The 15,970-nt window shown below is 38.7% G+C and overlaps 1 protein-coding gene across 2 annotated transcripts in view; it reads right to left on the bottom strand.

Moving 5' to 3' along the window:
- Window positions 1-1,965: 1,965 nt before the first annotated feature.
- The window catches only part of OTULINL (OTU deubiquitinase with linear linkage specificity like), a 999,021-nt gene continuing 985,016 nt past the window's right edge, over window positions 1,966-15,970 (bottom strand). For both annotated transcript variants that reach the window (XM_044065209.1, XM_044065208.1), the window contains one exon: window positions 1,966-2,610. In XM_044065209.1, the coding sequence (XP_043921144.1) occupies window positions 2,431-2,610 (180 nt within the window). In that variant the 3' untranslated portion in view covers window positions 1,966-2,430. The remainder of the gene's footprint in view (window positions 2,611-15,970) is intronic.

Here is a 15,970-nt window from a genome sequence, read left to right as displayed (position 1 = left end):
CTACATGGAGGTCTATGATTTCCAACTCTGAAAATTAAGAATTAGCATTCTAGTTCTGTCAAGTACCCTAGACCAAATTTTTGTTTGAATTACTGGTCCACCACCTCTGACTATACAAATAGCATATCTTGTCCATTGACTTCAGCTTATTTTATAAATAAATTTTGTCCCTTCATCATACTGCACCTGGGATGTTTGTTACTTTGGTAATTGTCCAACCAGTTTAACTATAGCTACTGATATCTTAAAAGTCTCTGTGAACTTAACAGTTTTGTCACAACTGATGTGTCTGATTTATGTTTTATAAATTACTTCCACACAACAAATACATATAAACCTCTGTAACATCATTATTTACAATTAAACATAGTTTAACAAGAGACAAAGGAAAACAAGAAAAGATCACAATGAGTTTCAATGGAATGAAAGGTCTAGAATATCATCAGTATATTTTAACATTACATTTATCCTCACTTAGTAATAGAAGAGGAAGAGATGATCTAATACATATAAATAAAATCATAGGCGGCTGGCTTCTACACAAGTGTTTATGACATTTTATCTTCAAAAACAGGATGCAACTTAAAAGGAACGAATGGAGACATATGTACCTTATTGCCAGAGGTAGTATACACAGATTTACAGAAAGAAATGTATTTATGCTGACTGACTTACAAGGGGACATAATATATGCAGTTGTAAGGATGAATCTACATTAGTTAACATGACTATCTGACATTTTTCTTTAAGAAACATACATTATTATAAAAGTGAAAGGAAATGGGGCTCAGTCTGCTCAATATTCCTTATTCTGTACTGTAATCGTCATTTTATTCATATGTGCATTTTCCTACTAGTCTCCCAAATTCAGTGATGCTCTTTCATTCTCCTGTACAGGGTATTCCCCAGTGAGGGTGACAGCGGATTTCTAGGGATGGCCATCATATAGCTAACCTCTTTGGTAATGGTAATTTGTGCCACTGTTGGCATCCTGGCAATGAAGACATATTTTATTTAGGCCACACCCCTCCTGAGATGGGTACCACAACGGCTTCTTTGATGTGGTGCATACAGCTCCTGTGCACTTGCAATGAGGGTTACCACTAAGACTGCTTGATGGAACCCCCCCCCCCCCCACAGCTTTGGGAACATCCCTTGCAGTGTTGCTTCTCTTCCAAGGGACAATGGCATTGGGATGGCCCCAGACAGCCTCCTCCCTCCCAGAATGGGTCCACTCAATCCTTCCCTGCCAGCAATATCAAGTGCCTGAGCTGCTAATGGATCTCTGGTCACCTATACCATAGTAAGGGCTTTATTCCTCTATGCCACTTGCATAACCTTCTAATTACTACTGTTGTCTTACCCATCCCTAAATATATTTCTTCTTATAATATAAACAAATTATATTGTATGAAATGCCAATACACTGATACTGTATACTTTACCTAGTACACAAATCAAGTTACTGCAAAATTGTACATTTAAATGGCCACAGTAAAGACATATACTTTCAGGTGACTCACAAATTCAAACAAACCTGCACATATGTTATAACAATTCTTAAGTAAGGGGAAGTTAAATTCAGATGTGAGACCCAATGAATCCTGAAGAAATACTGCATAAGCATAAGGAAGCCTGTTCTAAATCTCACAGTGATGCCTGACTGATAAGATGAAATAAATGCATTACAGTAAACTATAACGTGCATGTGTGTCTATGTATATATATATATATATATATATATATATATATATATATATATATATATATATAAAAAAATATATATATATATATATATATATATATATATATATATATATATATATATATATAAAAATATATATATATATATATATATATGTATACACACATATATATATATATATATATATATATATGTATACACACACACACACATATATGTATACAAACACACACACACAAACACACACATATGGTCCTGTATCTGGGAAAAAAAAAAACATTAATTCATTTTTATTTAAAAACTCCAGCCAGCTGCCACCACTTGCCAAATGAAACCGCCATCTGCCATGCTGTTTGCATGCCTGTTCCTTTGACAGTATCGACTCTCTTAAAACCATAGTATAGGTTCAGATTTACTTGACCACTTTCTTTCAGAGAAGGGATTTTTTTGCACAAATGATACAATATGGGATAACTAAATCCTTATTCACAATGTGGACACAGTTATTTGTACTGTTAGTCTGGAAGTTAGCGCAGACAAAAGCTCCACAAATGCGCATTGCAGCGATTATGACTGCATCACATTACATTTCATGTTTGGTCTACAGTGGTGGACTGCTGTTATTTTTTTACACAGTCAAGATTTCCCTCAGCTATAGGGTTTGCTCATTTGAGGGATAAAAAACATTATTGTGACTGCATAGTTCATGCCATATCTGTAACATATTACTTTGCTATAACAGGTATATTATAATGTCGATCATCTTCAGTGAGAAGGATTACTTCCTGCCATTCTCTACCATACTCTTCAGGATAAATGGATTGAAACTCTTCAGTTTTATACTTGCTGATTCGAAACACTCTTATCTTCAACTCCAGTGAATATCCAAGGAGAAACATTTCAATCTAAGGAAGAAAGAAATTCAGATTAAAATGTAGAGAGCTGCATGGTTTTACAAAAATGATTGCTGTTATCAATTCAGTGATGTGAAAATAGTGAAAACACAGCCTTTTTGAACTGTTTAGATCAAACACACTCTACATGGGTTTGTACTTTGAACTGATTACATTTCCATCTAACTGAGGAGATCCATGATAGATTAGTCAGCATCACTTTATTGTAATTTAATTTACTCGAATTTTACACTTACTGTAATAGACAAAAACTTCTTTTCACATGACAAATGTGTTAGCATTTCATTTGCATATGTTACAAGAATTATTTACAACAAACACATAGGTTAATTACAGAAACAAATATTGTATCTGATGTTGTTAATCTTCATTCATTCATGACAGATGGGTCTCGGTTCCATCCTCGGAACCGACTTGGCCGATATAAGAAGCTCGTGCCAGCCAAAAACTCTCAAGCTAAGGTTACCCACAATGCCTCTATCCTCATCTCCTCAGATCTCGTTTGCCGCGTAGAGTTTCAAGAAGTGTCAGGCCAGCTCTCAAGCTAAGTGTTCTGTTTTTTTCTCAATATTTTGAAAATTTAGCCTTATATTCATCTATAATCCTACTTCTTCTTAGTCGTTTATTGTTTGTTTGTGTCTTTCGGCTTTTCCCGGTTAGGGGTCACCACAGCGGAACTCTGGTCCGCTAATGATTGGTAGTGGATTTTTACGTACCAGGTTACCAGCCCTGACGCACAACCTTCAACGAAGGCACGCCCCATTCACATAAGCCTCCACACAGAAGACGCTCTAACTGAGAATCAAACGGGACAACGTCTTGCTATGAGGTGACAACGCTTTATAATTAGAGATAATTCCTTTTCTGTGCGAGTGATTTTTTTCTCTCCCTTTACCTTGTTGGTATTCCTTCATACCATTGTTGGTACAAGCCCCCTCCCTTCCTTCACCCTTTCCAATGATTCCACAATTTCTAAAGAAAGCACTTTGGCTGAGAAGCAACATAATCCTCATTGCACCCTATTGGCCCCGACAAGTCTTTTTTTTTTTCTTTGACCTCACCTGGTTCACCGCCTGTGGACTCTTGATCCAATTCCAGGATTACTGTCACACCCACAGGGGTTGATCCATCTAAACCTATCGAGCCTCAAGCAGACAGCTTGGTACCGCCACTTCTGGTAATTGCCAGGCAAAATAACCTATCTTCCCCTGTACAGAAAATACTTCTGGCTTCCAAAAAACCGTCCACCAGAAAAATTTATTATAGCAAATGTAACAGACTTGTTTTATGGTCTCAAGAAAAGGGACTGGACCCCTTTCTAGCTCCCATTAATCCAGTGTTGGAGTATTTATCAACCTTACTCCATTCAGGAGCTTCAGCTTCTATGATCTGGGTCCATTTAGCAGCTATCTCAAAACTTCCATAATGGTTTCCAAGGTTCCTCTTTGATATCCCACCATCTCCGTAAAACTTTCTTGAAAGGTTTCATGCATATAAAACCACCCTTCAAAGGGCCCATTGAACCTTGGCATTTGACGCTGGTCCTACAAACTTTGACTCATCATCCTGTTGAGCCTGCTGTCACTTGCAACATAAAATTCTTGCCTTGGAAGTCTTTATTAATGGTAGTCATCACCTCAGTGAGACGAATATCAGAATTACAGTCCTTGTGCGTAAAACGTCCTTACATACTATTCCACAAAGAGAGAGTATCTCTTCGGACTAACCCTTCCTTTCTACCCAAGGTTGTCTTGGAGTTAAATATTAATCAATCCATCAACCTGCTAGTTTTCTTCCCAAACTTTTCTAATAAAGGAGAATATTGTTTGCATTTTTTGGATGTACATAGTCAATTACGTTCTACTTAGACTGGACTAAATCTTTCCGAAAATTTGACCAATTGTTCCTGTCTTTTTCAGGATTCAAGTTGGGAAAAATCAGTTTCCAAATTCACTCTGGTGAAATGGCTGAGAGACTGCATCTCTCTTGTCTATCAACAAAATCAAATGCTTTTAACAACTAAAATCAAGGTGCATTAAACCAGATCAGTTGCTACTTATGTGGCTTTTCATTCCAGAGCTTCTATGATGACATCTGCATAGCAGCCACTTGGGCTACCCCTCATAATTTTATCACTCATTACAAATTGTACTTGGTCTCCGGGGAAAGCATCCTTTGGCTTAATGGTGCTCAGGAATATCCTTCCATAAGCCCTCCCAGGACACAAAGTAGCTAGGAACTCTGTCCCATCTGTCATAAATGAATGAAGATTAACATCATCAGATAAATAAGTTATGTTCTTACCATAAAGTTCCATCTGTGTTGTTGATCTTCATTTATGACATCCCACCCTCATAGCCTCTCTGAAAGACTCCTGGAGGTTTGGATTTGGTCCTGGTTATATGATAGGGAATTTAATCAGACAAAGCCTCTGCTTTCTTATCCTTATGACCAAACTCGATCTGAAGAGATGAGGAGAGGGGCACTATAGGTAACCTTAGCTCAAGAGTTTTTGGCTGCCGCGAGCTTGTTATATCGGCCATGTCAGTTCCAAGGACAGAACTGAGACCCATCTGTCATGAATGAATGAAGATCAACACCACAGATGGAATGTTATGGTAAGAACATAACTTCTTTATTTTTATTTAATTGATAAGGTTGACTGATTCACGGGCCCTTTTCAACCATGAATTACGCACAAATAAGTTCAAACCAGTACAAATAAACTTAAGCTGGAATTCACAGATACAGTAAGTGATTTGCAGCTGCACAGAGCTAAACGACAAGCATCCTACAGTGTTGACCTGTAAGTGCTCAGACATGTATACCAGTGGTGCTCTGAGAAAAGGACTATATAGCAAATTAGTGGAATCATGCTACTGGGACAAGAAGATCACTGGAGGAGTCAGGCTAGTAAAGTGTGCACGATCAGTGTGTTCAACACCACAGAAAAGATGGTCCAGCATGTCTGCATGTCTGAAGCTGTGTGTGCTCACACACACAACACACTGCATCTCTACAGCACAAACAAAGTGGCAGATAACCCAAGAAGGCCAATATAGGAAAGTGCCAACCTAGTCCATCATATAAAGTGTGTGTGGGGGGTGAGACATCAAAGTTAGAAAAGGGGGAATAGCAAGTACAGGAAAACACATGAGTGCAACAATAATGAAAAACAGTTGGGAGAAGAAGGGAATATATTTTCTTTTTGAGGAAAAATGTCCATTTTTCATATAAGAAGATAAAAGGTATGTGGGGAAGGTAGTGTGGAATGGTCGTGGGAAGGAAAGAGGAATAAGGAATATTGAAGGGCAGAAAACAAACAAAATGCATACAAGCAGACAGGTCTAGTAGTGACAGAAAAGACTGGGTCAAATGTGGATGGACACACAGGGTGTGCACTTGGTGATGGGAAGGACTGGACAACAACAAAAAAGCATGGGGATAACACATAAGGCAGGGGAACACATGGATTTGGGAGAGGCCAGGGTATATTATGGTGGATGTCACACTGGCCCACAGGCCAAGCCACACAGTCACTCATTTCTGTGGCTGACATCTTGTTTACGTTTAGTCTCTGATGGCCAAGACATCAGGGTCTGCCAGTCATGTGATTGATTCAACCAGTCATGTCAAGAGGTGCTCCATGATAAGGCTGGTGTCCTGCTGTTTGCAAACCTCAAATGACACCAGCTTATGCAACTGCTACTCACAAACCAAAATAGACTCATCTCAGCACAATTAGAAGAATGTCCTCTGCTTCCCTCCAGAGTAGTGGCCATGGACACCATCAGTGAGACCTTCAGATTACTTTCAGTAAGATGACCTAAAATCCTTGTATTGAGAGGCAGTCACAGTGACTACTGGCAAACCAGTGCCAAAAGCACTAGCCAGTCCAGGCTGACATGAGCACTGCCACGTTTCTGCCAAAACCATGACCAGACCTGCAGAAAACAGAGGAAACAAAAAGAGCACAGCAGTGCTCATATAATCCCCAAAACAATACAACTGTACAGTACATCTGATGACTGTATATATGGTATATTTACTCAAATACTGGGAGAGGCACTTTTACCTCCTGTTACACTCATCCATGTCAGCCTTTTGCTCCTCAGCCATTGTAGAACAGAGTAAAAAGAACTCAGTACAGTGGTGGACCTACTAAAAGACAAGGAAAAATATTAACAATAAAACTCTGGCTGTCTGACAGCAATCTCTGGTTCCTACTGGTTAAGCAAGTTTGGGTGGCACTACTGCAGGTCACTGTAACAGTATGTGCAATGCTCACCAGAATGTGTGATGTCATTGGCACAAATCACTGTCCTAGCAAGATTGTGTCAGGCATCCAGTTTGTAATAAGAACCATCATAATGGCCTAAAAGGCACTCCTGATAGTCCCTATGGAGGGAGAAAAAGAAAATCTTGCTCTCTCTCAAACACCACACAGAAGCCCAGCTGCTCCTATCACCAGAAACATTTACGGCACCTCAGTAAGGTCTGATCAAGGAGCAAAATGACAGCCCTGTGCTCAAGGATGCATATCTGTATGTCACATGATGTATACCACAGCACAGAAAAGAGGTGCTACAGAAAGTCTGTGCAATGCAGAGACATGACGTTAGGAGCTTCACAGATGTGATGCATGAACATAATGTGAACAAGTGCTCCAAACCCAAGGATGAGTAGGTTAACATTGCTTAGTGTAGACAGTGTGGTACATTAATGTAGCAAAATTCAGAGACAGCTGTAGTAAAATCTTTCATTAAAATAAGCATGCTGAGAGGCCCATATCAGCTTGATATAAAGCATGAACACCATACTGCAAGAGCCCAAGCTCAGACAAGTAAATGCTGAATCATGAGTTGAATGAACTAAGGCAATGAAACTTGAAACCAACATACTGATGAAAAACAAGACACTGGCAATGTACCCCCTGATCTGTGCTGAACACCCTTGTTGGGTGGTAGCAACAGGGACTTGCAGTGGGTGTGGGGACAGGGAAGTATGTGTTTGTTGGAACATAGGGCAGGGCATGCCACAGAGGACATGATGGTCTCTGTACATACAGTGAGCCATGGCAAAGTATATAGCGTATTTGGGAAAACAAGATGTGTAGAAGATTACAGGGGTTTAAGGACTCTGACTGCATAAGGCATGGACTTCAGCCTGTAAAGGACAGTAGTGAGAGGAAGAGGATGATGTATTGGCATCTCTAGGTGGACAAACATGGTAATTTTGGATAACTAGTATGCTTCCTTTGTTATGCTCTCTAGCAACATTTCCCCATATGTATACTGCTTCACATGTTCCTTTTAAATTTAGCTAACAATGTAAAAATCACTACAGCAGTTAAACATGTTGGAGTAGCTGAAATTAAAATCTCAAAATAATCTTAAATATAATTAAACTTCTGACATCTAGGTATTTCAGTGCATCTCTTTGCTCCTAGAATTCCTTATTTGTAAATAACTATCAGCAACAGATTCATCCCCATTTCCTCACAGTATGCCAACAAGGAACAAATGCTCTTCATTTAAAAAAACATTTAAAAAAAGATTTCTAAACTTCCAAAAAAATAATCTAATGTAATATATTCAATCCCGGATGTTTTGATTTTGGTTCTTTCAAATCTTGAAAGGACCCCTTGAAGTTCCACCAAAAAAGTAACCCTTAGGGGAACACTGTAAAATTTATGTAGAACTCTATGATGACTACAGATAGGTCTAAAGCCTTGCTGTGTGTTCTATAGCTTTTATGACTTCAGAATCAGACTTTGAAGAGGGATTTAGAATAAAATGAAAAACACACTGTGATTTACTCAGGATATGTCAAAAGCAATTTTATGTACCAATGAACTGGAAAATGTTCTTCAGAATACCTAATCATATGAACAGAGTTATCATTAAATCTGCTGATTTACCAAATTGTAACATAATGGAAGTATAATAAGTAATGTTGAAAATTCCTTTGTTGCAGAGTCAAAAGACATAATAACATCATAAGCTAATTATATAATGTCTAAACATGCGACACTTGAACACAGCAATAGGGTCATTAACAGAAATTAAGGATGGGATGGTATTTATAAAAATCACATTTACCATATCAGAAGGGTCAGTTGGAAAAGCTAATGGGCAGTCAGATAAAAACTGTGTCAAAGGGGTTTAACCTTGCTACAAATTATGACCATTTTGCTACTGATAAGAATATTAAACAGTATGTTACATCTATCCGCAGAAGAATTTTACAGCTAGAAATGCAGGCAAGTAGACTGAATCTGAGGCTAGTATGTATATTAGAACCCTTAGATAAATTACTACACTTATGGATATTTTCTCAGCACTTGCAACAAGTCCATATGCCAGATACTACACCAGATCTAGTACATTATGTTGGCACTTAAAAATCTGGTTCTAACTGAGCAGTTGTTGTATTTTTTCCTTAAGTGGCAGAAATGCTATTTTTTGAGCAGCACAGAAGGCAAGAAATTTTCTATATAATTAGGAGTCAGTAACAATCTACCAGAATTTACTTACACAGCTATTCAATAAATAAGTTTATTTGCAAACTTATGCAAGCAATTATAGTTAAAAGGAATATTATCTACATTTTGGTTTCCATAAATACATTCTTGTCTTATTCTTCAGTTGAAAAAGTACAAATTTACCTCCAGCAATAAATGTTTTGCCACAAACCTCCATTTGGATGGAGATCTTTTTCTATGGACTATTAGATTTATTTGCTGAGGGGAGGCTCTCAGCAAAAGGGGTTAAAGGTAATTATTTATTAATAACTGTCAATTATTCAGAATGGATGAATTACTTTTTTAAATTCATTCTTATATACAAACTGATATAATAATATTTTTTATTTTATGAATACTTTAACAATTTATATAAATGGATTGAACAGCCCCTTGAAAAGATGACAATTAATAATAATAATTAAATCTTAATCAGCAGAAATAATCTGCCTGCAAAAAAATAAAATCCTCTCTCTGCTACAAAACATTCTGTACTTTCAGCTAGGAAGTTCTTTAAGTATTCTTTTACTAACTCCTTAGATAAATCAAAAGATGTGGCTATTTTATTTACAAAAGATGATTATATAATTATTGACAACTATACTGATTCTAACAACAGAATTACTTTGATCAAGGTAAAATATAATCGGTTTTATCTCATAACTGATTCAGCTTTTGTTCCTCTTAATTATTTCAATTCTTTTCTAAAAGATCTATATAAAGGTTTAAACTATTTAGACTGTCACAACATAACTACTGTCAGTGACTTCAACATTTAAATCTCATGTATCATCGTCTAATAAAAGTTCTTTAAACAGCTTCTTGTCAATGTTTAACTTAACTGATTGTCAGAAGCATGAACTTCTATAATCTAGTTTTACACATTTAGACACAACACATAAAACCCCTGAAAGATTAGACTATATATTTATATCCATATCATTTATAAACCATCTTAAAAACATTAATATATTGCTGGTTATTTCAGATAATTTTCCACAGGTCTGTGTCCTGATTTTTTTTAATAAAAATGAAAGGAGATAATATTTTATTGACAAAATTGTCTTTAAAGAAGCTGTGACAGAATTTTGGAAGAACAATTTCATACAGGAGATTATTTACAAACAATTGCAGGCAATATTCAAATCACAGATAGACAGCCTACGGTCAACAATGTACTTTACAAGAAAAGCTTCAGAACAGGGAAAGATTGGATCTTTTAATGGAACAACTTTATATTTTAGATCAAGTTGTTGTTGTGTCTTTCGGCTTTTCCCGGTTAGGGGTCGCCACAGCGGAGCTCTGGTCCGCTAATGATTGGCAGTAGATTTTTACGTGCCGAGTTGCCAGCTCTGACGCACAACCTTCAGTGTAGGTATGCCCATTCATGTCATGTCTCCACACAGAAGACACTCTAGCTGAGAATAGAACAGGCAACGTCTTACTATGAGGCGACAACGCTACCGCAGCACCACCACCTCAGTCATATCAAGTAATGAATATAAATGATGATTAATATATTCATCAATGATCTAAGCCACAATCAGGTAGAATGAATCTAATGAAACTTGAAAAATGGTAAATATTATTACACAGAATATCATGACTCCTTCTTCAAAGGCATATTTAAAACAAAACAGAATGTCAGAGCCTTCAGATATTTTGTTTTTACAATTTTACAGTATTGTATTTTGTTTACTCAACATCACAGTCATCTGAGGAAAGAAAGATAACCAATTTTAACAATATGTATGGTCTTAAAATTAAAACAATAAATTAAATTTAAGCCTTCACTTAAAATATCAAGATGTCTTCTATAATTTTCAGACAGCAAAGCACCTGGTCTTGACTTTATTCTCATTGAATTTTATAAATGTTTTATAAAAGAAGCCTCATCTAAACTTCTAAAAGTATTTATATCATCAGATAGTTCTTACAATTCAGATCCATATTTTATATTAGACTAATTCTTAAACCAAAACCTCAAAGTCTCTTTAGAATCAGCCAACTGCCAACAGCTCTTCTGAACTCTGATTATAATATTATTAGCAAATTTTTTTTTATTTATTTATTGACATTTGTTAACCGGGTTTGCCCAACTGGGCTTGTGGCCCATTTTCAGTGGAGACCCGAGGAGAAAAGCTCCAGTAATACATTTTAAAACAAGTACAATTTTAAACAATATTGATATAATAGCAGTTATAGCAAAACGATTCACATATGTTGGGATACATGCATAAATTTAAAGTTGCATTAAAAAGAAGCTAAGTAACAATTTTACACTGATATAGTTCAATAGGTCAACAATGAACATTTTTTGTTTGTATAAAATTGTGCAAATGCATAGTAGACACATTGGAGAGAGAGGTATAATGAGGTACTAAGTATGGTCCTTTTGAGGATACATAAAGGGAAGGAAGACTAGGTAGGGTCATGGCAAGAGCAGGTTCTTGAATTGAGAAAATAAGCTTTTAGTTCATTTTTAAAGTGTGAGGTGTGGGAGATTGAACATAAGTCAATGGGAAGTTTGTTCCAAGCATGGGCAAGGGAGTGTTTGTAGAGTAGTTTGCCTACTGACCTTTTTGAGTGGTAGATATCAAATAATTGTTGGTTAGAAGTACGGAGGGTCCAGGATGGGATGTAACTGGAGACTAAGGAAGATAGAGATGGACAGAAGGAGGGTTTATAAAGAATAAAGTGTAGCATATGAAATTGATAAGATAGCAGAAACTGGGGACGTTCAAGCCATTGAAGAGAGTTTAAAGAAATGCAGTGGTGTGAGTTGTATGGGGAGTTAGTAATGAATCTGGCTATTTTATGGTAAGTCTGTTGCAGTTTGTTTAGAGTGGAGGCCTGGATATTGGTAAGAACTGGGGTGGTGTATAAAAGGGAGGGGAGGAGGAGTTACTGGTCCAGGGTAAGTCTAGATTCAGGGGTTAGGAATTTTTTGTTCCGATATAGCAGACCTAGTTTCTGGTTTGTTTTTTTTATACACTGGAGTATGTGTAGGTTGAACTTGAGTTCATCATCGATAATGACCCCTAGGAGTTTTATGTGAGTGTCAGGTTGGATATTTGTATTGTTAGAAGATGTAATAAAAAAGGAGGTTTTGTGATGAGAAAGAAAACGGGGAAGGAAAAGTAGGAGTTTGGTCTTTTTGGGATTTAGGATCAATAGGTTGTGAGAGAGCCATTGTTCAGTGGATAGTAGGGCCCGTTGGGTCGGGGAGTGTAGTTCAGGAATGTTATTTGAGATGGATATAAGTGTGGAGTCGTCGGCATACTGAATAAGGGAGGATTCTTTGCATGAGGTGTAAAGATCATTGGTGAAGATGTTAAACAAAAGGGGTCCCAAGATGGAGCCTTGGGGAACACCAGTGGAGATGGGAAGGAATGGTGAGGAGGATGAGAGCCATTTGACAGATTGTTCCCTGCCAGATAGGTAACTATTAAACCAGGCAAGTGTGGAGGGGGATAGGTGGAGATTTGCGAGTTTGGATAGTAGTAGAGGATGAGAGACAGTATCGAAGGCTTTGGAGAGATCTAGGAAGAGACAGGAAATGAGTTTATTGTTGTCTAGGGCCTCTGGAATGATATGAGGGAAGGAGAGGAGGGCAGTGGTGGTGCTGTGGTGAGGATGAAATCCATGTTGGGTAGGGGTAAGTAAGTGGTGTGTGAGGAGGTGATTGAGAAGCTGCGAGTGAATACATTTTTCTAATATCTTGGAGAGGGAGGACAGAATGGCAATGGGTCGGTAGTTTGAGGGGTCAGTGGAGTTTCCACCTTTATGAAGAGGGATAGTGAAGAAAGATTTCCAAAGGGTGGGGACAGTTGATTCCAGAATAGATCGATTAATTAGTATAGATACAGGATAGGCAATTGAGTCAGCAGCAAGTTTGAGGAATGTAGGAGATAGATGGTCAGTGGAAGGAGAGCAAGGTTTTAGCTTGAGTAGTAGAGATTTGATGTAAGTAATGGGAACTGGCTCAAAAGAAAACAAAGTTGTGTTAGTGGGATTTTTAGAGGTGGGTGTCGAAGTAGAGTTTGGCTTAGAGGTTACCAGATTTTGGATGGAAGAGATAAAGTGTTTATTCAGGAGGTTAGCTGTTTCCTGAGAGGAAGAGTTAGGGTATGGGGAGGGATTAGAGGGCTTTCCAGGATAGAGGATATTGTTGAGAGTTGACCAAAATTTTCGAGGATTGGATTTGTTGTTAAGCTGAGCAGAGCTATAGTATAACTTTTTGTCATTAGTTGTATGTTTTTTTGCAAGGTTCCTCAGTTGCTTGTATTTTTGAATAAAAGGTGGTTGTTTAGTTTTAGTTCAGGTTTTCCAAGCATGATCTCTTTGTTTCATAAGGGAACTAGTCTCTTTGGAAAGCAAGGGAGCATGGTTTGATTTTACTCTGATCTTCCTAGAGGGAGCAAATTACCGCCCCATAAGCTTGACGAGCCTTGTCTGCAAAGCTATGGAGAGGATCATAATGGAACTCATAAGTAAAGACATTGGGGACCTACAGACACTGGATCCTACCCAATTTGGCTTTGTCAAGGGCAGATCCTGCCTCTTGAACTTGGTCGACTTTTTCGAAACAGTCACTAAGGCCATTGATGAGGGTAAGGCAGTTCACACAGCCTACCTTGACCTAGCAAAAGCGTTCGACACAATACCCCACTCGGGCATCATAGAAAAGCTCACCAGCTTAGATGTAAACCCATATGTCACAAGATGGGTTGCAAACTGGCTCAAGGACAGAACACACAAGGTTAGAGTTGCTGGTGCCATGTCAGACTCTAAGTCGGTCACGAGTGGTGTCCCACAGGGCTCAGTCCTGGGCCCCCTCTTGTTTGGCATTTATTTTTCTGAAGTGCAGGCAAACATAGGGGGATTGTGGCTGACAAAATTTGCAGATGACTGCAAACTGGGCACCATAATTGACACTCATCAGACACAGACATCCTCCAGAGAGGTCTCATAGAAATGGATAACTGGTGCCAGAGCCATGGCCTTAAGCTAAATGCCAAAAAATGTATAGTCATACCCTTTGGGAAAAACAATGTAACCCCTAATTACCACATAGGTGGTAATCCATTAAACACGGAAGAAGTTATCAGGGACCTGGGGACCCAAGTTGACAGTAACCTCTCTTTTGACACTCACATTGCCAAAGTGGTTAGGAAGACCTTCTACATTGCCCACCTGATCATGAAGGGATTCACATCCAGATCAGGAGAGGTCATTGTACCCCTGTACTCTTCACTTATCAGACCAATGATTGAGTACAACGCCCCATTCGGAATGTACCTTACCCGACACCTGCAGCAGTTGGAAAGACCCCAAAAGTTCCTCACCAAAAGGATAAAGGGGCTCAAACATATGTCATACTCCAGCTCTATTCAGTCGCATACCGTCTGCTCAGAGGTGATCTGTGCCTGACATAGAAGGCCATGTCCAACCCGGAATTAATGGACATGCTCCACCTCAAAAAATCCAAATCCACCAGAGCCACGAGAGCAAGAGACTTAAACCTCAACACGGATATAAATAGGACGTGCTGGAGGGACAGATTCATCACCCAGAGACTCCCTACACTATGGAACAGAATCCCAGTCCATGTGAGGCAGAGCCCCTCACTGACTCTGTTCAAGAGAAATCTTGACGAGTGGATGGGAGATCGTAGGTTTACCCCGGGAATCATCTCTGTGTCACTGCTGGACCGAGGCACAGCAAACTAATGGGTATAGTATTCTCATCCTAAGGGATGGTGAAAGCCACACACACTCTGGCTAGGCTTATAAATGCCCTAGGGCAGATAGCCTAGTATGAACCTATGAACCTATGAAGATGTTGTTGAAAGTGCTTACAGCATCGTTTTGGGGGAAGTGTTTTAGAATGGACCAATCTATGCTTTGGAGAAATTAGTTAAATTGGGATGAATTGAAAGTCGATAGTTTTCGACAGTCTTTGATAAGGTGGGGTTTAGGAATATGGGAGTAGTGTCTTAAGATGGTGGTAGGGAGATGATCACTGAGGGAGTCAGGTAAGGTGGTGGGATTGTGGTATTGGTGGGGGGAATTGGTAAGGATCCAGTCTATGATGGAGCTGGAAGTGGAATTTTTATGGAAGCGAGTGGGAGATGTTATAAGTTGGTGGAAGATGTGTAGGTGGATGCTGAGTTGGGGGGAGTCAGTTGTGAGTTTGGACCAATCAATGTTAACATCACCAAGGATAAGTGTCTCATATGGTATGTTGTGGGAGAACCAGGATAGGATGTTTTCAAGAATGGGCAAATTGTTACCAGGAGGAAGGTAGATAGAAGCAATTGCAAGTTTTTTGTGGGGATTCAGATGGCAGTTAAGGATGATGATTTCAGCTGGGAGGAAGTCAGGAATTGGGGAAGGGTATGGTGAGAGGTTAAGAATGTTTGAGTAGAGGATGGCCATGCCACCACCTTTTTTTACAGGTCTATCAGATCGAAAGATATTATAACCTAGTGGGAGTATTTCACTATTTGAGATTTGTGGCTTGAGCCAGGTTTCAGATAGGGAGAGGATGTAAGGGGTATTGAGAGCTATCCATGAGTGCAGCTCAAGTCACTTTATTTGCTAGACTCTGAATATTCAATGAATAAATAGTTAAGTATTTGGATGGAGACGATTGTTGCGACTGAGGTTGGTGACTGTTAGAGGAGTAAGATGGGGGCAGTGTAGAGATAGTTTTGGGGCCAGGGTTGGGATGGATATCTCCAGAACAAAGTAGGTTTTTAGTGAGGAGAGAGTGTGCAGTAGATGCTAGATGGAGTTTGTATAGTTTTGACTTAGCTTTGTGGGA

This window comes from Protopterus annectens, chromosome 3.part0, assembly GCF_019279795.1.
Source record: "Protopterus annectens isolate FY-2018-M chromosome 3.part0, PAN1.0, whole genome shotgun sequence".
In the NCBI taxonomy this organism is placed as follows: Eukaryota; Metazoa; Chordata; order Ceratodontiformes; family Protopteridae; genus Protopterus; species Protopterus annectens.
The sequence above is the reverse complement of the archived record's forward strand: the minus strand, read 5'-3'. Positions and strand labels throughout refer to the sequence as shown.